The sequence below is a fragment of the Rhagoletis pomonella genome, unplaced genomic scaffold (assembly GCF_013731165.1).
Source record: "Rhagoletis pomonella isolate Grant_MI unplaced genomic scaffold, Rhpom_1.0 Rhpom_scaffold_00001, whole genome shotgun sequence".
Taxonomy (NCBI): Eukaryota; Metazoa; Arthropoda; class Insecta; order Diptera; family Tephritidae; genus Rhagoletis; species Rhagoletis pomonella.
The window spans coordinates 19,745,380-19,769,007 of NW_023458555.1; the positions used below are offsets into that span (position 1 = coordinate 19,745,380).

At 35.0% G+C, this 23,628-nt stretch overlaps 2 protein-coding genes across 2 annotated transcripts in view; one reads left to right on the top strand and one right to left on the bottom strand.

The window, feature by feature from the left end:
• LOC118738900 overlaps positions 1 to 23,628 on the bottom strand; it is a 171,795-nt gene that overhangs the window by 43,742 nt on the left and 104,425 nt on the right. The gene's annotated exons all lie outside the window — the stretch shown is intronic.
• Positions 13,850 to 14,239, top strand: LOC118738982 (secreted RxLR effector protein 161-like). The gene has a single exon (XM_036470094.1). It carries the CDS (start codon positions 13,850 to 13,852, stop codon positions 14,237 to 14,239), a length of 390 nt encoding a protein of 129 aa, XP_036325987.1.

Sequence of the window (23,628 nt, forward strand, 5' to 3'; positions counted from 1 at the left end):
TTAGCGGAGCGCATACCAATCGACTGCTTAATGGAGCTTTTTGATCAAATGAAAACGCGCATAAGGAAAGCCATGAAAGAAAAGTACAAGAAATTGAAAGGAAAACTAAAAAAGTTACAAACGAGTCAAGAAGGAGTGAACAAAAAACAGAGAGAGAAACCCGAATTCCATGCCAGGTTCGTAAACCTTACAGAAGTTCTCATCAACAAAGAAGAATCGCGAGTTTTAGAAAAAGGGCTCAAACATAATATCCAGAATTACAATAAGGAAAAGGAAATTGAGCAGACAATTGTAGATGCGGAAATAGCTATATCTATGCTGCCGAAAGAGGAACAGGAACACACTAGACACAGGTGCAAACAGTTAATTGAAAAGGAAATCAAAGCCAAAGGAAACAAAAACCACAGCAAAGAAAGCAATATAATTAAAGGTCTGAAGCAGAAACTAAAAAACAACAACGTAATCACGACCAAAGCTGACAAAGGAAACACAACTGTACTAATGAATAGAGATGAATACACACAAAAAACGGAACAGCTTATCAAAGAAACTAGATGTAGGAAGTTAGCAAAGGATCCCACTGAGGAATACCAGGCCACAATAAAAGAGACCATAAAGAAAGCTACAAAAATAATAAAGCCGAACCAAATACATACATTGACAATCATGAATCCATCAGCTCCTCCGATGAATGCACTACCTAAAATCCACAAACTTGGCACACCCATGAGACCAATCATAAACCACAGATCGGCCCCAAGCTATAAACTATCAAAACACTTAAAAACTATACTAAAGGACAACCTTGGATTGCCCAATAAGTACACAATATCTAATACAACGGAATTGAGCGATCACGATGGATACTAAACTGGTATCATTCGACATAAAAGATCTATACCCATCGATACCAATAACGGAAACAATAGATACCGTATTCAAAATACTGATTGAAAAAACAGGAAACAGAGAAATCGCCGTAGAGATAACTAATACACTCAGAACGACGTTGCACCAAAATTACTTCAAATTTAACAACAACATATACATGCAAACAAACGGGCTAGGCATGGGCAACCCCACATCGGCGATCCTTATGGAGGTATTCATGCAGAATCTGGAAGAAAGGTACGTGGAGTATCTTACATCACAACTAGGAGCGACGTTCTACGCCAGATACGTAGATGACATCATGTCTTATAACAAAGAAAAATGAAGGACAGATATTGGAATACCTCAACAAACAGCACAGCAATATAAAATTCACAATGGAACAAGAAATGCAAGGAAAGCTAAATTACTTAGATCTGACGATAAAAATAAATAAAAGCACCAGCAGTCTGCAATATGAAATTTTTAGGAAGCCCACAGCCACAGATACAATAATACATAATACATCGAACCATCCTCATCAGCATAAAAAAGCCGCTTTTAGACAGATGATCAATAGAATTGAGCGAATACCACTAACAAAAGAAGGATACAACAAAGAACTGAACGCAATATATGCCATAGCGGCTAATAACGGATACAAAAGAGATCTGGTAGAAGAAATCCGAAGGGAGCACAAAAACAAAAAGCCAAACAAAGAAGAAAACAATAACAAAAATTGGGCGGTATTAACCTATACTGGAAAGTCAACGTACAAACTTGCAAAGCTGTTCCAGAAACACAACCTTCGCACATCATTCAGAACAAATAACAACGTGGGACGGATACTACGGAACACCACAAATCAAGAAGATCCATTGGATAAACAAGGAGTCTATAAACTAACTTGCAAATGCCAGCATAGTTACATAGGTCAAACAGGACGTAAAATAAAAACAAGATTCCGCGAGCATATAAGAGACTATAACAAAAAGACACAGAAACCGAGCGCAATACCAGAGTCAAATTTTGCTAACCACATGTTTAACAACAAATGTTCACCAACGCAAATAAGAAAGGCAGCGAAACTACTGCATGTACAACATAAAGGCCAACGACTAAACGTCCTAGAAAATATGGAAATATACAAACTAAAAACCTTCGACGGCAAAATAATAAACGAACAAACAAATACCGCATCGGATGTTATATTCGAACCCTTAAAATTGATTTACGAAAAAAAGAAAAATGACAACAAAACAACAGGCATGGACACTCCGAACACACCAAAAAGCACCACCAGGGCAAAAATCACTGACTTTTACCTACCTGCAGGCAAAAACCATACAGCGACAACATAATGCATGTTAATATCGAAACAGCGAAGAAGAACCTATTACCTGCTTCAAAAAATGGGCACCATGGCATATCTAGTAATTAATCATCGACGAAAATCACATTACCTAAGATAAATGAACATAAATTAGGGACAAATCTCGAACCAGACAGAACGAAAAATGACACTGAAGATGGCACAACGCCGAAACCGGTTTGTCTGCAAACCAAACTTGACAAGGGATGACGGAAATTCGTTCCAAAATAAATCATCTTACCACCCTGTCGGAAAAATCAACCAACACCAACATACGTGAAAGCATTTAGGGGCTGTCCATATATTACGTAAGACCTTTGTGGGGGAGGGCGGGTCTAGAATTTTCTTACTTTTTCTTATATGGGGGGGGGGGCGTCGTCCCGTAGATTCTTACGTAATATTATTTTTCTTGTATTCTTATTCAAAATTGTTCTTTATAAAATACGAAAATTCACTCAAGTAAAGTACTAAATTGCATTGAAATGAAAAATATACATTAAATACGGAGGATATTATAATTTTTTACAACTTCTGCTTTAATTTTTCTATTTTTCTAAAAAAAAATGCTACTCTTCGGTGTCTTTTATAACCGAACACAAACAGGCGAAAACTCCCTTACGTAATATATGGACAGCCCCTAAGCATTCACAAAAAGCTTCACTTCATCTTTTCTGAGCCTCAGCGTCGAAGAGCAACGAGGATAATTTCACGACGCGGGCGAGAGCTCATGTGTGTCATCACAGAAAATAAAACAGAGGATATTGTTGAGTGGGTGAATCAAGAAGAAATTTCAGTGGACTGTGAAAATGAAATACTTTTGAGTGAAAAAGAAATACGAGATATCCCTGTGGCTACTCCTCTTTCAGATTGGCTGGCTGGACCGTGGACCAAAGAAACCGGCAACAAAGAATGACTAGTATAACTATGTAATGAAGTTTTTAAGACTGACTAGGCGTACATCCTATATTTGTTTGATGGAAATATATAGTATCTAATGTTTAATTGAAAAAACATGTCTAGGTGATTTTTAACCTTACGTAAGATCTGCGGCGGGGGGAGCGGGATCAATTAAATCTTACAATTTATACACAATATATAGTTTCTCCTTGATAATATATTCAAACAATTTTGAAACAGTAGAGAGTTTGCAGATGGGCCTATAATTGGCAACATCGTTCTTATTACCACTTTTGTATATTGGGGTAATGGAACTCACTTTCCAAGCGAGAGATTTATTAAAAATTAATAAGAGCGGATACGCAAAAGCAGAGCAGTTCTTAAAAATAAAAGAGGAGAAACCGTCTACATCCATTTGCGGCGAATTTTTGATTTTTGATTTTTGACACATCGTACAGAGTCAAAGAGAGGTAACCAAAATTGATAGAGGAATCAACCTTTGGGGTTTGATTGGATATCGTGCTCAAAATTACGGACATAATTGCGTTGAAGAGTATTATTCAACGATTTAAACTTTTTTGAATATTGCATGTACTTTCCTTTATTAGCAAGGGTATTAGACAATCTGTATTAAAAAAAAATGTATTCCTTAAATTCTTTAGCTCCTTTAGTTTTCTGGTATACCAAGGAATTTTATAGCATTTCTTACGTATAACTGGTATATGCTTACAGAAAATATCATTAGCTTCCAACTTAAAAATATCAAAACATTTGACCACATCATTATTAGCAAATATTGAATCCCGGTCTAGTGAAAGAATTTCATTGTTGACAATGTTAAAGTTGTAGCGTTTAAAGCAAAAACCAGGCCTTTGATTCTCAACACCAAGACTTTTAAAATTATAAAATTCTAGTTTAATAACAAGCGATACGTGATGAACACCAGAACCAGACAATGGATCAAGACATTTATTCACAGCAAAGTTCAAATTATCATTAACGAAAATAAGATCTAGAATTTTAAAAAGTTGATTTCTAAAACCATTTATTTGAATTAGGTCTAAACTTAAAAAATTATCTACTAAGTAAGATTCAGAGAAGCTATTAACATCTTTGGGGATTAAGGCATGGTTGTTGTCCATATATGACCAATCAATATTGCCCAGGTTGAAATCGCCGAGAATACAAATGTTACAGTCCGGATGGTTTGAGACAACTGCTGATATATTATCAACATGCGCCTTATATAATGAGACAACACTACTCGGCGGGACATATGACGCGCAACTTAAGATTTTGGATTTACCATGTACAAGGACGCATAGTTGGTCCAGAAGTGAATCCATATTAGCCATGCGCGTGAGGGATGAACGAAAGCGATGCTGAACAGCGATTAGCACACCACCTCCTCTAGAAAAACCAGTTTTCATTGCATCACGATCCTTTCGGTAAACAGTGAAAAGATTCGAGTCGAAATATTCATTTTCGCAGAATTCAGCATTTAGCCACGATTCAATTAGTACAAAAATGTGATAATCAACTTGAGCGCTCACATTAAAAACTGCTTTTGACTTTATTCTGAGTCCAGATATATTTTGAAAATAGATCTTTAGAGGCTTAGTGTTCCTGTTGGGCAGCACCTCCCTTTAGAAAAAATCGGAACGGACGAATCTTCACGTTCTTCGGCCAGATATTAGCTTTATCAACCTTATTAAAACAGCAGTCAGATACGCCTAGTTTGAAATTTACATTCTTTAGATCTTCAAGATTTGCGTTTTTTTCACCAACATGTAGCACACCAGCCATTTGGGATCAATCTCAGCATGTTTAGCAATATATGCCAAGAAATCAGCAACAGTGACGGTAGGAGAAAACGGTGAAATATGCAGCCACTTCATGTTAGAAACAATACTGAGTTCACTGTTGTCGTTAGAGCCAATAAGTAAAGATTGTTTTGGTTTTCTCAGTTTTCTATTAGTAACAGTTTTCCACTCAGAAGCAATACCAAAAGGCTGCGAATCAGAGTTCTCAGTATTAGCGTTTGAAGCGTTTGGTGTATTAGAGATAAAAGTGGGAGTCAGAAACGTAACTACTCCACCAAGCGTAGTAGCTGACTGATCAGCAGTATTAGGCAGAGCATGAAAGCCAGATGAAAACATGAGTGACTGAGCAGATGTAGAAGAGAGCATCTCAACATCATCTGCTTCGCCACCACCACTAATAGCAGGCTCATCACTAACAGCGTCGGAGTATGGGAGAATGAGAGACTCCACAACTTTTTTCGGCTGCACACCCATTCAGTATTAGAATTGTTGATGCTGCATCTCTCTCCAGGCGTGGTAGAAGCAAGAGTTTTTTTCGATACTGTTTGCAAATGCAGGTTATTACGGTCATCGACCTTAAGTTCTGAACACATTGGAAACGATGAGCTACGGACCACAGCTTCCAATTTATCATCTTCATTATCTAAATGCATTGTCGATGGCGACATGATTTATTTGAACGCGGCAGCGACATCATAAATTTGTATGAGTTTGACATAAAAGAAGAGGAAGAACGTAATCGGTCGCCAGAAAAATAGAAATAGATCTAATCTGGCCACAACCACAGCCGTCGCGTAGCCCGGTCGTCGCCAAAATAATTATCTACATAAGAGTACGTGTTAAAATAATTTGACAGCTGTGGTTTGTAGCTCGTCGTTTTCATTGTGTTCGGGCTATTAGCTTTGGGGCGCATACGAATAACGTTGGTCAACGAGTTAGAGTTGTTTAACTTTTTATTGCTGTCAACTATGACATTAGCACTCAGACCTTTTAATGAGCTAATGAACTCACTGAGTGCATTTATATTCCTTTGGGCTTCCTCAACGCTCATACACGAAGTAGCAGAATGGTCCAATGCACAATTATCACATTGAAATAGCACATTTTTATTAGTTTTCAAAATGTTTAATGCACCAGAGCTTACCCTGCAGGGAAAGCTACTAGTTGTGAACTAGAATTCTACCGGTTTGCGTTTCAGCCGAACTAGTTCACGTTCTATCCTTTTTTAATGTTAGCGACTGGTATTTTTAACATTGCGATGTCCTACGAGATGTCAATTGTCAGGCTATGCATCAGCATCTACTAGTATAAATACTTGTAGCATCATACCAGTTGATGAGATAGTCTGCCAATTCATGCCCCGTGAAAAGCATAAGTGTGACTTTTTGCTCGCGACGCTCCAGCAGTCAGAATGGCCGACAGAGCAAAGCACTCGCGTGGTAAGCCTGAGGTCCCAGGTTCAAATTCTGGCGCAGGGAAAATTTTTGTATTTTCTTTTTTTTAATTTCATTTTTATTTTTTACATTTTTTTTTTTATGCTGTTTATTGTAATTTTTAAATTCAATAAACAAAAATATTTTTGTTTAATTCCTTTTTTTTAATAGCACAAGCATTTCTCCCTAAATGTTTTTTTGCAATGCAATTAGATTTTCAAATTTGTTATTTATTTATAAATTGAATAAATTATTTTTACTTACATTTATTTAACTTTAAAAATCTTAACCACCTCCAAGCGGCCTCGAACCTGCGATTTCAGAACCAGAACCAGTAGTCTTCACGTGACGCCACTGCCGACATTTGTAAGAAAAGCAATTAATTGCGTTTTATTTTTGGCTTTGGCAATTCAAAGGCAGATGGCGCTGATCGCCTAAGTTCTTCAAAATTGTCAAACTGGTAGGCACATACTAGTTAATGAACTAGTATTTTTTCTAACTGGTTTGGCTTTTCACTGCAGGGTAGTTTTGCACATTTAATATGAGTTTTATTTTTACAGATGCCACAAAAAAGGTGCTCTTCACCTTCACTTAAAGTGGAGCACTTAACACAGTTCATTATATTGCCACGATTGAGACAATATTAAGAAATAGATAGATATAGATAAGCTGAGCGCAAAACAACACGTCTAATCACCACTGTTTGAGATCAACTATGAAAGAAGATAGCCTCCATGTGCTAGCTTCTCTCAATATTCTTCGCAAAATGGATGTTAATGTTGACTCAGTATTAAAAGAATTTGTATCTGTACCTCGGCGAATGGCATTATTGAGAGCAGAATAATTTAGTAAATCAGGCATCATGAGACTTTTCTTTGGGTTGTGGTGAATTATATCCACAATTAAATACAATATGCTGAATACTCTAAATCGGAGCTTCTTAAAGTGGGTTCCGCGGAACCCGGGGGTTCCGTAGAAAAGTGACCGGGGTTCCGCGAAATTAATTTTGGTATGAATGAGCACGGCGGTCGGTTTGAGTTCCACACAAAAAGAAAATTTCTATAAGCAGCTTGACTGAGACGCAATTATCTATTTTCAAGTATACATATCGTCACCTGAAATTCAAAAAGATGAAATGCAAAAAGTCATAACTAATAAAAAATTCAAAATTCACTTTTTAATTTATATGATGTATTTTATCGAATTACAACTCCCACATAATTTTATGAAAAATAAAAAATAAAAATATTAGCCACGACTTTTTCAATTTCAGTTGCGATGTTGTTACGTACTGGTAGTTACTATGATTACCGTACTGAGTGCCATACCTACATATGAGTGTGAGCTTGCGCTTGACAGCTCGTTTTTTTCCTCACTGGTATTTATGTGTAGTTGGCCGCTGTAGCCAGAGGGTTATATACAACTTTCTACAAGGAGCGATAAATTGCCAAATGAAATGTGAAATGTCATAACTAGGCACTTGGTTAATCACTTGAAATCTTCGTCAGATTACTTATTTTGGTACAAAATCCATTTACGAAGGATTCATAGATCTTCAGAGTACTTCGACATTGAAACACACATTTGAATCTGTATCTCTGAAAGAGTTTTGGATTAGTGTTAAGAGTAAATATCATGAAGTCGCTAAAAATGCCCTCTTAACTTTGCTTCCTCTGTCAACAGGGTTTTCAGCTTACACTTATACAAAAAACAAATTAAGGCAGGGACGATAAATGCGTTTTTTAATTTTGTACCAAATGGCAAAAAAAAAAATACCAAATCAGCCGAAAAAGTACCAACATATATGTTTTTAAATTAAGTAAATGTCTCTATAGGTACGTTCGTTTAAAATCTCCAGTAAAAATGCCCAGCAAAAAAAATCCTGTGAAATGGTGAAATCTGTTCTCTCACAAGAGAAAAATATCCAGTATAGTATGCGAACAGAAACCTTTAAGCTATCCGACCATCTGCTGAAATTTTTGTTTTCATTCGAAAATGTTAAAAGAAAAAATTCTCCATCAACCTAAACTTCAGGCCTACGGATCACTGTAGCGTTTTCTAAGCAGAGGCAGGGGCAATACAGGAGGCCTCGGATTGTTTGCTCTCTAGTGTATTACCTCTAAAATGCAGGAACACTTGAGAAATTGCTCATGGTATGGGTACTCCCCTGACCTCATGCGGTCTACTTCTGGACATATGGGCGGTTAGCCAGCTCAGCGTGCACTGGGCAAAGACCTTGAAATGCAGGGCGGCTAAGTCCTTCTGGTCACGTGTAGACCGAAGGCGGTACAGGGAGACTAAGCAAGTTGCACTTCTCACTTCTGGTGGGAGTTCTAACTGGTCATTGCGTGATAGGTAAGCATGCAGTAAGGCTGATTGTCATCGATGACCATGAATAACTACCCTGCGAAAAAAATTATCAATTGATTAAAATAACCAACTTCTAGTTAGTTTTTTGCGGGATTTCGATAAATAAATCACTTTTAATTAGCAATGGCAAAACTAACATTTAGTTAGTTGTGAAGTTGTGCAGGACTCATGCAGACGTTATCGGGAGTTTATTTTCTTTACAAGTTTCTATTTAAATATCGTCATATAAAAATTACTTTCAATACCCTTTTTTTCTGCACTTCGCAGATTCTTTTTCGTATTCAGGAAAAATAAAATAAAGGTCGAAATTTTATATTACCATTTTGCTGTTATGTCTGATCGAATTCAAATATGATACCACCTAAAAAAGAACATGTTAAGAAATAAGCAAATATGCAATGTTAAATAAACTAAGTAAATAAATAAAAATATAAAAAATTAAAAAAAAAAATATTTTGTTTTATTAATAGTTTATGTCCAAAAGTAGTTAGCTATAAATTAGTTGACATCTAATGCAGAGGAAACCAGTTCTCACTATTTTTCGGCCATCGCAATTCAAAAGTAGTTAGTTACGGCCAACGGAAATAGTTAATAAATAGTCACAACTAGTCGACTGCTAGTTAGTTAATAGTTAGCTACAAACTAGTCCCATTTTCTGCAGGGTAGTTTAAAAAGAAAAAATTTCTGAACGCATGAAAAGCATTTTGAGAAGTTGTACTCTAAGCTTCTAATACAAATATCAAGGCTAGTGATAGAACTTTTTAGAAAAGTATCGATACTAGTACTCATATAGAATACTCCAAAAAATAATCGATGCCAGTACTCATATTTGCAAAAAAGTACCGATAATACTCGTACTTCCAAGTATTCTCAAAGCAAACGCAAAAAGCAAACAAAAATCAGATTGCCTTGCTTTTTTGACCTCTTCCTATTTCTAAATTGAATAGTCGCTGCTTTTAATAGTTTTAATCTGATCTAAAGGAGTTTTTGAAATAAACTCTCAATAAGTTTAGTTTTACGTGCGTAAATTAAATTGTTTATAGCAAATAGCTTAAATATTCTAGTTTTTAAAAGCAAATACATATTTTATAATAGTTTGACGCGTATATATATAAATAACTTTACTTTGAAAATGAAATGCAACTATAGAAAACTATAAAAATATAAGTAAATGTGGTGAAGCCCATTCTCTAACGGAAAGATAAGCTCTCTTTCATAAAAAATTTGCTTCAAGAATGGGCTAGATCAGAGCTGGCCAGCGAGAGCTTCCATTTGGTGCCTGCCCTATATAAATAGTACAGAGAGCTTTTGTAAGCTTTGGCCAACTGTCGGCTAGATTTCGAATTCACAACGGAGGTAGAATACATGGGTTAACGACGACTGCTTTATGCTGGAGAGTGCGCAAGTTGTCGAGTCGGAAGACCATCCTTTTCCACCATTCATTAGACTGTACAGCACTCGGCTGGGTATTGGACCAAACCAACTTTTTTTAAGAGACTGAGTCATAAGTAGTGATAGAACTTTTTAGAAAAGTATCGATACCTGTACTCATTTATGATACTCTAAAAAACAATCGATGCCAGTACTCATATTTGCAAAAAAGTATCGATAATACTCGTACTTCCAAATAGGGCAAACGCGAAAAGTTAACAAAAATAAAATTGCTTTGTTTACATATACATATGACCTCTTTCTTTTTGTAAATTGAATAGACATTGGCTTTTAATAGTTGAAGTCTGATCTAACAAGCATTTCTAATGGAGTTTTTGAAAAGAACTTGCAATAATATATATTGTAATCGATAACTCTAAGCTGAAATGTATATCGGTTGACAAAAGCTTATCGCTAATAAAATTCCCACTCTCTCATCTCCTTTTGCCAAATAATAAGACGTGTATTTTATTTCCTCATTATAAAATAAATTAATAACAGGTTATGGGCCTCACGTTTTTTGCCAAAAAAAAAAGTCGTAACTAGTAAATAGATAACGTTTCCTACTCGAATTCTTCGTTTTTGATAAATAATTCGTGTTAATCAAATACACATAATTGTTGCGGTTAGCAACTCGTTTGATTTAGAGGCTAAAATCACGTGGATTAACTACAAGGGGAATCGACAAGATCGAAAAATTGAAGGGCCGAGAGAATTACGACACGTGGAAATTCGCAGCTAAGTCCTACTTACTGCTAAAGGGGTACTGGCCATGCATCGAGGGAGCTGAGCAAGATGCGACCAAAAACTTGCTTGCGATTTCGGCATTAGGGTTACTAATAGAGCCGGAAAATTATTCCTATGTGCAGAATTGTGCAAACGCAAAAGCTGCATGGGAAGCGCTGGAGACTACGTTTGAGGATAATGGGGCCCTACGTCGCATGGATCTCTTAAAATACTTGATGAGACTAGAATTGGCTGATTGTTCCTCTATGGAGGAATACAACAATAAAATGACTTGCACGCAACAAAAGTTGGACAAATCAGGTACGAAGATTCCGGATGACATCGTTGCACAAATAATGCTGAGTGGTCTGCCAAACGAATACCGTCCAATGGTAATGTCGCTTGCAATTAGTGGTAAAGCGCTGACGACTGACCTAGTACGCACAAACTTGCTACAAGAAGTAAGATATGAATCTACGAATAATGACGTAGTAGCTCTTATTTCAAAAAAGCAGAAAAACAACCGTGCACGGAAAATTAACAAACCAGCGGTTGTGTGTTTCGAATGTAATGCGAAGGGCCATTATGCGACCAAATGTCCAACGAAGTCAAAGAAATCTCAAAACAACTTCTTACTGATGTCGACATCACTCGTTGCGAAAACCGAAAATGCAAATGAGTGGTTTATTGACTCTGGGGCTTCTGCCCACATGACGATGTCTTCAAATAATTTATGCGAGCTACGAGAGCCAAAATCCAAGGAGATTATTGTTGGCGATAGTGGACGCCTTAACGTGAAATGTGCTGGAGATGTTCGCATGACGATATTGTCGGACGAAAATGCGAATAATGAGCAATTCACTGTAAAAGACGTTTTGTGTATACCAAACATTTGTGCTAACCTAATGTCGGTAAGTCAAATGGCAAAAAATGGTAAAACACTAGTATTCAACGACAAAAACTGCCGTATTTTTAACGAAAACTACAAATTAATAGTCACGGCACCACTTGTTAACGATTTATATCGGCTTAGTTGCACCACGCAACGCAATGATACGGCGTTAACTGCAACAGTAAATCGAAGCTTGTGGCACCGGCGCATGGGACATGCGTGTGACCGCAACTTAGCTCGTATTCAATCAGCGGTCGAAGGCTTCGATATATCAAATGGTGTTTTGGACCCATGCACAATATGCTCTGAAGGAAGCAAACGCGCACTTCGTTTAAGCAAAGTGGTAATCGTGCAACAAAAGTTTTGCAAATAATCCACACTGACGTTTGCGGGCCCATGTCAACGTCGTCGTTCAGTGGATGTCGTTATCTACTAACATTTGTAGATTATTTTAGCCGAAAGGTGTTTGCTTACCCGATGAAGTACAAAAGTGAGGTGTTCGATATTTTTATAAAATTTAAAAAGTTGGTCGAAAATCAACAAGCATCAACGATAAAAATATTAAGATCCGACAACGGTAAAGAGTTTTGCAACAATTCGTTCAAGACCATCGTAGAGCAGCATCAGTTCACGGCGCCCTACACGCCTGAAGAAAATGGCGTCGCCGAACGCATGAATCGCACAATAATCGAAAATGTGCGCTGTATGCTTATCGATGCTGATTTACCTCAAAAATATTGGGCAGAGGCGGCGGCCACGGCGGTTTACCTAATCAACAGAACACCATGCAGGGACATGAAGAACACTACGCCGGAAGAAATCTGGACAAAAATAAAACCGGATTTGTCATCGCTACGGGTATTCGGATGTACTGCAATGGTACACATCCCGAAAGAAAATCGACGAAAGCTGGACTCGAAGTCATACAAATGTATTTTCCTTGGATACAGCGAGCAGTCAAAAGCATACAAGATGTTCAACCAGAAAACCAAGCAGACGATTGTCAGTCGCGATGTTACATTTTTCGAGCACCAAAATAGTAAGGTAATTACTGAACATCACACTATTAATAATTATAATTTGCTACCAAAGACACGAAGTTCTGTGCGCAAGGTTGAGCTTACTGACGATGATGACGGCGATTCAAGTGGCGATGCCTGAATTCAGTGAGCTATAGATTGCAAATGGGTGTTTAAAGTAAAGAGGAATGCCGAGGGTGATATCGATCGCTACAAAGCGCGATTGGTTGTCAAGGGGTTCTCGCAAGTCAAGGGCATTGATTACGACGAAACCTACTCTCCAGTTGCTCGTTACTCATCAATACGTTTTCTTTTGGCTACTGCTGTTAAGTTCGACTTGGCAGTTCACCAAATGGACGCAGTAACCGCCTTTCTCCAAGGAGAATTGGAAGAAGAAATTTACATGCGCCAACCGCAATGCTTTGCGGATGAAACCAAAAGAGTCTGCCGTCTACGCAAATCGCTTTACGGTTTGAAGCAATCGAGTAGATTGTGGAAGATGAAATTAAATTCCGTATTGACACTACAGCTTGGCTTTACCAGATCGGCGGTTGACCAATGCGTCTATTTTAAGCATTCAGCTCAAAATATCATCATACTGGCTGTTTATGTTCACGATATTTTGATTTTTGGCGGTAACAATACGATGATAACAAAACTCAAAAAGGATCTGTCTAAGCACTTTAAAATGAAAGACATGGGAGCTGCAACGTCAGTGCTTGGGATTAACATCACTCGAAAGCATGATGGATCAATCTCCATTGACCAAAAGCGATACTTGTCAGATATCTTACGTCGATTTAATATGCAAGATAGCAACCCGGTAGCTACCCCAATGGATCCAAATCAACGTCTATCAAAGGATAGCATTATGCTGCATTATGTACGCTGCACAAATCAGCCGTCCCGATATCGCTTTTGCGGTAAGCTCACTCAGCCGATTCAACACATGCCATGGTAAGGCGCACTGGGAGGTAGTCAAGTGAGTGCTTCGCTATCTAAAGGATTCAATTGACATGAAGCTGACTTACCGTAAAGACAGCGCTGGTCAATTAACTGGCTATTGTGATGCGGGCTGGGCTGGCGACCAAGATGAACGTCGTTCAACAACTGGGTATATTTTCCGTCTACAAGGAGGCGCTATTTCGTGGGCCACTCGTAAGCAGCCTACGATTGCCTTGTCGTCTACGGAAGCTGAGTTTATGTCTCTTGTTGCGGCAATACAAGAAGCACTCTGGCTTAAACGTTTTGAGGGAGAACTCTTTAATGACGTCCAGAGATCAATACAACTTTTCTGCGATAATCAAGGCGCTATAAAACTAGCTATCAACAACAATTTTCCCGCACGAACCAAACACATTGACGTGAAAAATTACTTCATACGCGAAAAGCTTGCAGAAGGCTGATTAAATTAGACTATCTCAATACAAACAAAATGATCGCTGACATCATGAATAAGCCTGTAAAAAATTCTAAATTGTCTCAGTTTCTTAACCAATATGGTTTATCATAAGATTTAAATTAAAACAATTTTCTTTCATTGTCAGTACAACATTAATTTCAGAATTTTTTAGTATAGCTTTTGAGTGAGGGTGTTATATATATTGTAATCGATAACTCTAAGCTGAAATGTATATCGGTTGACAAAAGCTTATCGCTAATAAAATTCTCACTCTCTCATCTCCTTTTTCCAAATAGTAAGACGTGTATTTTATTTCCTCATTATAAAATAAATTAATAACAGTTAAATTAAATGCTTTTGGCAAAAGGCTTATTTGAAGCTTTTAAAAGCAACTAGAGCCATTGTCTAAAGAAAAGATAAGCTCCCTTTCACAAAAATTTTCTTCGAAAGCGAGCTGGATTTCGAATTTAAAACCAAGGTAGAATTCATTAGAAAACGAAGGCTCCTTTATTCTGGAGATTTGCCAAGTTATCGCGCCGAAGACCACCCTCCTAACCCATTCCTTACACCGGCACCAAAAAAAAATTGTTGTGTGCTTTTAACCAGACCCACTTGCCGCCACATATTTCGACCCTCTGAATCCAAATCTGAGGTCCGTTTGACTCGTTTTTGTCATTTTATTTTCACAATTTTCGCAATTAACTCCGAATTTAGGAGGTGTACGAGTCAAATGGACCTCAGTACATGTCGATATGTGGGTCTGGTTAAAAGCAGATACCACTTTTTTGTGTGGGCCAGTGTTATCGAAAGTATGGCAAGAGATTCGTTTTCCAATTAGTTATTTAAGATGTTTTAACCGAGCCAAATGTCCACATGACTGGTACCTCTTCTTCTATGTTGTATATAAATTTCAAAGCGATTACCAGTAGCTCACCAGAACAAAAGATATATTAATTTTTCGGGTTTTTGAGTTATGACAGTTTTGAAGTATATGAACGTTATGCCTATGGGGTAATTTTTAAACATTTTGCAAAGTTTCGAAGTTCGAAATTGGACCTTTGGTAATAAACTAATTTTAATTATTGCATGTAAAAAGCGAAAAAAAGTAAAAATACAGACGTGGTCCGCCCTTTTCTCTTATTTATGTGGTATATAACTTTTTTTGTGAAAACTTGTATTACAGGTGCTACAACAGGTCAAAGGTGAGATCTACGAAAAATTAGAAACTTAATATTTCAGAAAATATTGAACTGATTTTCAAAAGATTCAAATCGTTGTAAAGATGAGTTAACCCCCTTTCCTGTGATAGGCATATCTGTATACTTCGTATATAAAAATTTGAGAAGAAAAAAATATATTATAATCAAAAAAGTTACTAACCGACTTTTTTAAAAATTGGTATCGTTGTAAAGGCGATTAAACCCCCTCTCCTCTGATATGCATATTTGTATACCCCGTGAATAAAAATTTGAGAAAAAACACTTACATAAAAGGCAAAAATAACTATTTTTATCAAAAAATATTTTAAACAAAAATATACTCAGCGATTTTAAAAAAATTGGCATCGTTGTTAAGGCGATTAAACCCATTTTCTTCTAATATGCATATTTGTATACTATGTAAGGAAAAAATACCATTTTTTTCTTATAAAAAAAATTTACAAAAAAATTACTAATTAATAATACAATTGAATACCCTTTTTAAATAAAACAAAAATTTATAGCGTTAATTCGTTCTTCTTCACCCACAGCCCTGTTAAAAATAAAGCCAAAGTTTATGTAACAGAAGTCCAAGGCATAACAAGATATAAAAACACCATGGTTTTTGATTTTTTACATAACAGGTTATATATAAAAATTAAAGATAATTTTCTGTTTTATTTAAATAAAGTATTCAATTTTATTACTAATTAGTATTTTTTTGTTTAAAATATTTTGTATAGGAAAAAATTTGTATTCTTTCTTTTAAATGTTTTTGTCAAATTTTTTTATACGAAGTATACAAATATGCATATCAGGGGAAAGGGTGTTTAATCGCCTTTAAAACGGTACCAATTGCTTACAAATCGGTTTTTAATTTTTTTGTTCAAAATATTTGGTTTAAGTTATTTTAAGTTATTTGATTTTGTCAAATTTTTTTATACGAAGTAAACAAATATGCATTTCAGAAGAAGGGTTTAATCCCCTTTATAACGATATCAATTTCTTAAAAATCGGTTAGTATTTTTTGTTTAAAATATTTTTTTTTATAAAAAAAAGTTTTTTTTTTTCATTTTGATGTGTTTTTTTTTTATATTCGAAGTATACAAATATGCATATCAGAAAAACGGGAGTTTAATCGCGTTTACAACGATATCAACCTTTAAGAAATCGGTTAGTAATTTTTTTGTTTAAAATATTTTTTTTTTATAAAAAAAGGTATTTTTTCCTTTAAATGTGTTTTTTCTCAAATTTGTATATACGAAGTATACAAATATGCATATCATCGTCTTTACAACGATCTCAATTTTGTAAAAATCGTTAGTAATCCTTTTGTTTAAAATATTTTTTTTGTTATAAAAAAGGCTATTTTTTCATTTAAATGTGTTTTTTCTACAATTTTTATATACGGTATAATATAAGTTTGCACCAAAAAAGTTATATACAATTTAAATAAGAGCAAAAGGAGGACTACGTCTATATTTTAAGGTTTTTAGTTATTTATAGGCAATAATTAAATATAATTTTTTACCAAAGGTCCTATTTTGAACTTCGACGGCCCATATCTCGATTTCGGACGCTAACTTCGAAAAACGGAGAATTTACTTTTTTACCTGTGACCCAATTCCTTAAAAAAAATGGTTTGGTCCAATACCCAGAAAAAAAGTTGGTTTTGCCGTACAGTGTTATCAAAGGTGAGGCAAAAGATTCGTTTTTCAGTTATTTAAAAGATTTTAACCTAGCCCATTGCTGAAATTACCGCTACATTTTCTTCTAGGTTGTGTAAAAATTTCATAACTGTATCAATTAACCGTAGCTCACTCGCACAAAATATGTATTAATTATTTCTATGGGAGTATACATATGTATGTGTTTTGAATCTTTAAAAGCGTTTTTCTCGGGTTTTCGGTTTTTTGAGTTATTGCAGTACCTATTCAAGTGAATGAGCGCTATGTTCATTTTCATAACACTCATATTAGATATCGAAGATATTATTCGAACGTTCGCCACAATATTTATTCGGTAATTAAAAAAAAAATTTACTTTAAAAATGTTCTTAACCGGTCGATACTTTTTGGCATTCGCGATATTTACTCAGTACTTGTCAAAAAGTATCGAGTGCTCGATACTACTCAGTACTCATGAAAAGTATCGATATTCTGTACTCGGTACTCGTATCGTCCATCCATCACTAATCAAGGCAAACAACAAAAGCATTCAAGTATGTTTATTAAGTACAAGTAACACAAAAACTTCACAAAAAAATATTGCATTCAATGCAATCGAAGTTTAAGAAAAATATTTTGCAAAAAATTTTGTCTTTTCTACGGTTTATATTATTACAGCAACTGTTGATTGATTTTAGCAAGTCTTTTGTTATTAGTAAACACCACGTCTTGTATGAAGTGGAAAAAGATTAGTATATTTTCATCCACAAACATTAAAATTTTCAAGTATACATAGTGGTATTTCGATAGAATTTGGCGCAGTATTTTGACAATATTGTATCAAAAATGTCGATGTAGTACCAATGTACTTTTGCTATTCAAAATGTACCAAAAAAGTACAATTGTACCACCAATCTCATCACTGAAATCATTTCAAAATTAGATGCTACCCCAAAAATGTGCATACAGATTTCAGACATTATATCGAACTACTATTTTATACAATACCTAATTAATAACAGTGAAACAATTTCATTCAATACATAAGAATTTAAAGTATGTATACTATTTCTAGTAAAAGTTTTTATTCATATATAAATTGCATTGCCTTTGATTTGTAGTAATTGAATGTGGGTTTCCATAAAATGAATGGTGTTTTGTAAGGGTTCCATCATCTTAAAAGTTTAAGAACCCCTGCTCTAAGTAAAACAATGATATTCTTGGTTATTGCGAATGACTTTACGTAGAACTATGCAAAATGCTTCTTGCAACTTCTTTGAAATTGTAATTTATAACGCCGATATCTATATTTTTGACGGAACCATTTCATACATTGACTTTCATGAACTTCGATGTGGTAATTTCACGCATGGATAAAAAATTGTGTCTTTAAAATTTGGCGCCGATGAATATGAACGTTCCAATAACTATGTATGTACATACATACATATGTACATATATATGCACTAAGGCATCTAGTCCCGGGATTCTGGATCCCGAGTCCCGGGAATCTCGAGCCCTTTTTAGCCCCGAAATCCCGGGATCAAGCCTTCGGGATCCCGGAATATAATTTGAGGCATTCTTTTTCATATCGGACACCGAATTTGGTGTCACAATTTCCATTGGCTTCACATTTTTCGTTTTTTCTTCGGATATATGATCTGAAAAATTTTATATTTTTTCGTAACTCTGACTAAGTAATCATGTACTTCTTCAAATTGTTATATCTCTCCTCGAATACGTGTTAGCTTATTTCATGCATAGAAGCCATACAAAAATTTGAAGCGAATCGGAGACATGACATAATTTTTTTTACGAAATCCGTCCGACTTGTATGTTTACATACATGCGTTACTATATATGTGTATATGCATAAATACAATTTATATGCAAGTATAAAGATGATCTCATATTTTTTACTTTTTGTAAAAATGATTGCGACTGCAATATGAATGGATTTCAATTCCATAGTTTTTAGTTTATTCAGTTTGTAATTAGCTTTTTAAACTGATATAAAATAAACACATTTATATTTCTTTGCTTAAAAATACAAATTTTTTTATTTCTAGTATTCGCACTAAAGCATGACTACAAAACTAGTTTGTTAGCATATTTTAATTAATGGTAATAATATCCCTAAATATCCCGGGATCCCGGGATTACCAATTCAAGATCCCGAAATCCCGGGAGTCACAAAATGGTCCGGGATTGGATGCCTTAGTATGCACGTTCCAATATGTATGTTGTGAAAATAGTATACAAGTAATCAATACGCTTTGCAAACGCAACTGGCACTTTCCTCTAACTTCCGTATTGTTGTATTACTTTCTTTCGTAATCATTTCACCGATTTTTGATTATGCGTGTCATGTACATCGATTATAAATGCAATTTAAGTAACCAAACGTGCAAGTACGCTACAGTCAAAAAGTGAGAGCCCAATCAAGTGACCACCTTAAAAAAAATACCTCGAATTAAAAAAAACATGCATAAGCAATGTACATATTTACGTATCTATGTATTTATTGCATGCGTGCGCAAACATAATAGGGGTATTCTCGAAGTATTGCACGATGCACGTATTGCACGAAATGCAAAAATACTATCCCAAATTTCGAAGAGTACGAGAGCACCCCATTGCAAAGTGGTAGAATGCATGGGTAGCAAGCAGCGAAATTATGTATCAAATACAATAACAAGAGACAGCAGAAAAAAATGAAGTGAGCGAGATGAGAGGAATCAGAGAAATATGTAGCAATTCCAACAACAAAACAACTAGCACAGGGTCGCATATATCTTGCTATGCTATTTTGCAAAATATATACATGGGTTTCGACGTTGCATATTTTGCAGCGATAGGAAATGTCGTTTCCCATGTATTTTGTTGTTGTGTGTTTGCAAGTTATGCAATCCATGCAATCCGTGCTACGTGCAATGGCTTTGCAAGATTTGGAGAATACCCCTAATGTTTAAGATTTTCAACCGTACCATACTGCTTTAAACTTCGATCTTAAGGCTGGACACTCCTCAAAGAACGTTTTGGATTTCGAATAAATCCGAGCGTTGCCCTATGGAAAATGTACGGCATTTTCTGATAAAAAAAAACTGTAATTTTTTTAAGTTATGAACGTGAAAATAGTGTAAATCAAATTTTAGGCATGCATTTGTAAGTTTTGTGTCTCATTTAGTTCCTGATATATATACCAATATGTGGTATTGTAAAACATCAAAAGTACAATTTGGGATTAAATGGAAATAATTAGTTTACTATTGGTAGTAAAAGATTGTAAAATATTTTTAATATAGTGTTAGATAGAATTTCCCTTTATTAAAAAAAACACAAATAAATTAAAAATGTTATCTGAAATATAACAACATAGATGCCAAACGAAAAGTACATAAAAACGCCCTAATAAAAACAATTCTTCAATAGTATATACTTATTCCAAACTGAGGCTTGAAATAAAGATTATGGTTTATTATTTTTACATATTAAAAATGCATTTAACCCAAATAATAATAATGATAATAAATAATACATACAGTGGCGCTAACACAATATTTTTAGGCTTGTTTTCACTATGTCCAAATACTTTGTAAAAGGGGATTAAAAAGCTGGGCATGAATCACGTAACTTTGAAACGATTGTCGTTCAAACGATACTGACAAAACTATGCCCAGCAAAAAATCGGTAATCGCTTTTAGTGGTAACGTGTTCTAGAAGGCATAGCGTTATAATGCCTTCGAATTTTTTCGCTTCTTTTAGGCATTGCCAGTAATGCAAAGTAGAATGTGCTACAATATTTTATTTATCTCGCTTCTTCGTTTCATTTCGGGGAATGCAAAGTAGAATGTCCTATAATATTTATTTTTTAATTCGTTTCTTTGCTTAATTTCCGGGAATGTAAAGTAGAATGTCCTACAATGTTTTATTTGTTTCGCTTCTTTGCGTCATTTCAGGTAATGCAAAGTAGAATGCTGCATCGTAGTCAGCTGAAAAATGGAATGAATATCCAAAAATTCTTTTTCTACCATTACTTTCTGTGGAAATTTGTCTTGCATAAAAATCATGTTTTGCTTTGTTCAATTTGCAGCGAAGTTGAAGTCAGTCAATGAAGTGACGTACAAGAGTGAGGAAGTACAATTTTAAGCTTAATTAAATATGCATGTATGTACATACCGATTTTAAAGAAAATCTAAATACCTAAATACATACATATGTACGCTGATTTATAAAAATTTTAATTAATTTTAACCTTTTAAGACATTTTCTGATTTCAATTTAATATAAATAAGTATGTACTTATCTAGGCATTCTACATTAGTTTCTCTGTAAGGCATTCTTTTTTCGCTTCTCTGGATTCTGTTTATCCATGCGTTCTCCCTTCGTTTGAAGGTAATGCTGCGGGTAAGGGCTTACCTCCAATGACATGCCCATGTTAAAATAAGGCCTTCTTGAAGCGAAAGGGTAAGCGATTCCCATCGCCTAACTCGTTTCCACTTTCGTTTCTGTGGTAATTGTGTTTTTTTGCTGTCGTCAAAACACTGATTCATGCATTTGTTTTGCTGCTACGTGCTACTGTTACTGTTACGTGAAGCAAAACTGGAATTGAGTGGACGATATCGCACAAACGATCGAACAATTTTTGGTTTTCATGATACAAGACAATCTCAGTACGATATCGTCCAGACGATTGTCGTCAGACATGATTCATGCCCTGTATATTAATTGATTTCGAATAAATAATAGAATAAAAATCTTTCAATACTCTTTTTTTTAACCAAGAAGAAGAAAACAAAATGAAAAATGATCGCGAAAATGTATACACACAATATACATATCGTCACCAGGGATGCCGTGTGGATCTAAATAGATCCAATTGGATACATTTTTAGACGAATTTTTGCGGGATACTTATTTTTTCCGATCAGTATAAATGTGGATACTTTTTTAAATAGGCCAAAATTTTATATTTTCTATAAAGTCTTTTTCGTTAAAAACTCGATTTTCATTAATGACGTTTTCTAAATGTTTTAAAAATCGCTACTTAAGCGTGAAATTAGAGCATTTTATTTTTTGTGAACGAAGCAATGAACATATGAAGAGATCTCACCAAAGCAGTGTAAGGCGCAATTGTTTAGTTAGCTAAAAAAGATGCTTTAAGCAAGGTCTTAATATATACATATGTATATAAAGTAAATATATCTCTTTCATATCACATATTTTCATTTGTTAATTTAAAGGGAAAGAAGATCTCAATGTAGTTTAAATACACTGTTTAAAAAACAAAATTTGATTTATTTAAGGAAATTTTTATGAATTTTACTGAAAATACTTTAAATACACTCTAACTTTTTTTTGTTTATTTGCGCGTATTAAGGGCCAGTTTTTCAGGGCACGGCCGTGGTTTACACTAAGTTTAAACGCCCGATCTGGCTGGTTTAAACTAAGATCAGCCAATCAAATGCCAGCCAGCTGTTCAATTTAAACTGAGTTTACTTAATGTAAGTTTAAACTGGCACTGAAAATCCGGACCTAAGAGAGGTAACTATTTTCCTCTTTTAATGTGTGCAAATTGGCACACCGCGTAATAAAATTAAACACTGCCTGTTTACTTTAACATACCAAATTTGTCGCATCGAGCAAAATAACACATAAAATGTTTAAAATAGAGTAAATGTAAGCCCCTAATATTTATTATTTGTAGGAAATGTATTTTTGCAACTTTAAACATTTCATGTGTATATTTTGAAGATCTCAAGTTCAAAATCAAATCCTGAACATCTTATACGTATGTATATTTATACAGGTTCCTGTTGAAAAATAGATACTTTTCAGTGGTAGTTTTACACACACTTTTTAGAGTGTACAGGCACAAATGTAACATATTAATTACTATTTATTATACTTACTTTACAAAATACTTATGCATAAAAAAAATTATTTATAAATTGAAATAACAAATGTTTGATTTTATGAATTATAAAAATATATATACACGTATTCCAAGTCCTTAGGATGGGTTAAATTATGTCTTTTTCTTGAAAATGTTTGGTTTTCTTACAAATTATGAGATGGATCGTAAAAAGAAAATAGGATACATTTTGATACATTTTTGGCTTGGTCGGTGATACATTTTCTTTAGTGACTGATCGTCACTAAACACGCGCGAGTGTTTTGATGGCAGAAAAGGTCGTGTGAAAAAAAATTTACTAAAAAGACGCATAAAAAACTTCAGCGAAGTAAGACGCGTAAATCCAGTTGACGACGTAGACAGACGGGTAAACATAGATTCATACCGGGCCAAGGGCTGTCACTTCAGTATCTTTCCCAAAAGCTCTTTCGGGAATTTGTATACTGTTACACCCACAAACAATTTTACTCGTCTTTTCTCGCCGTCAGTTATGTTATCGCGTCTTTCTTCGCTATCAACTCAGTTAAGAGTCTTTTTTCATCGAAGTTTTTTTACGCGTCTTTGTTCGTGTCTAGTGGCGATACCATCTAAATCTTATATTTTTCATATCCAA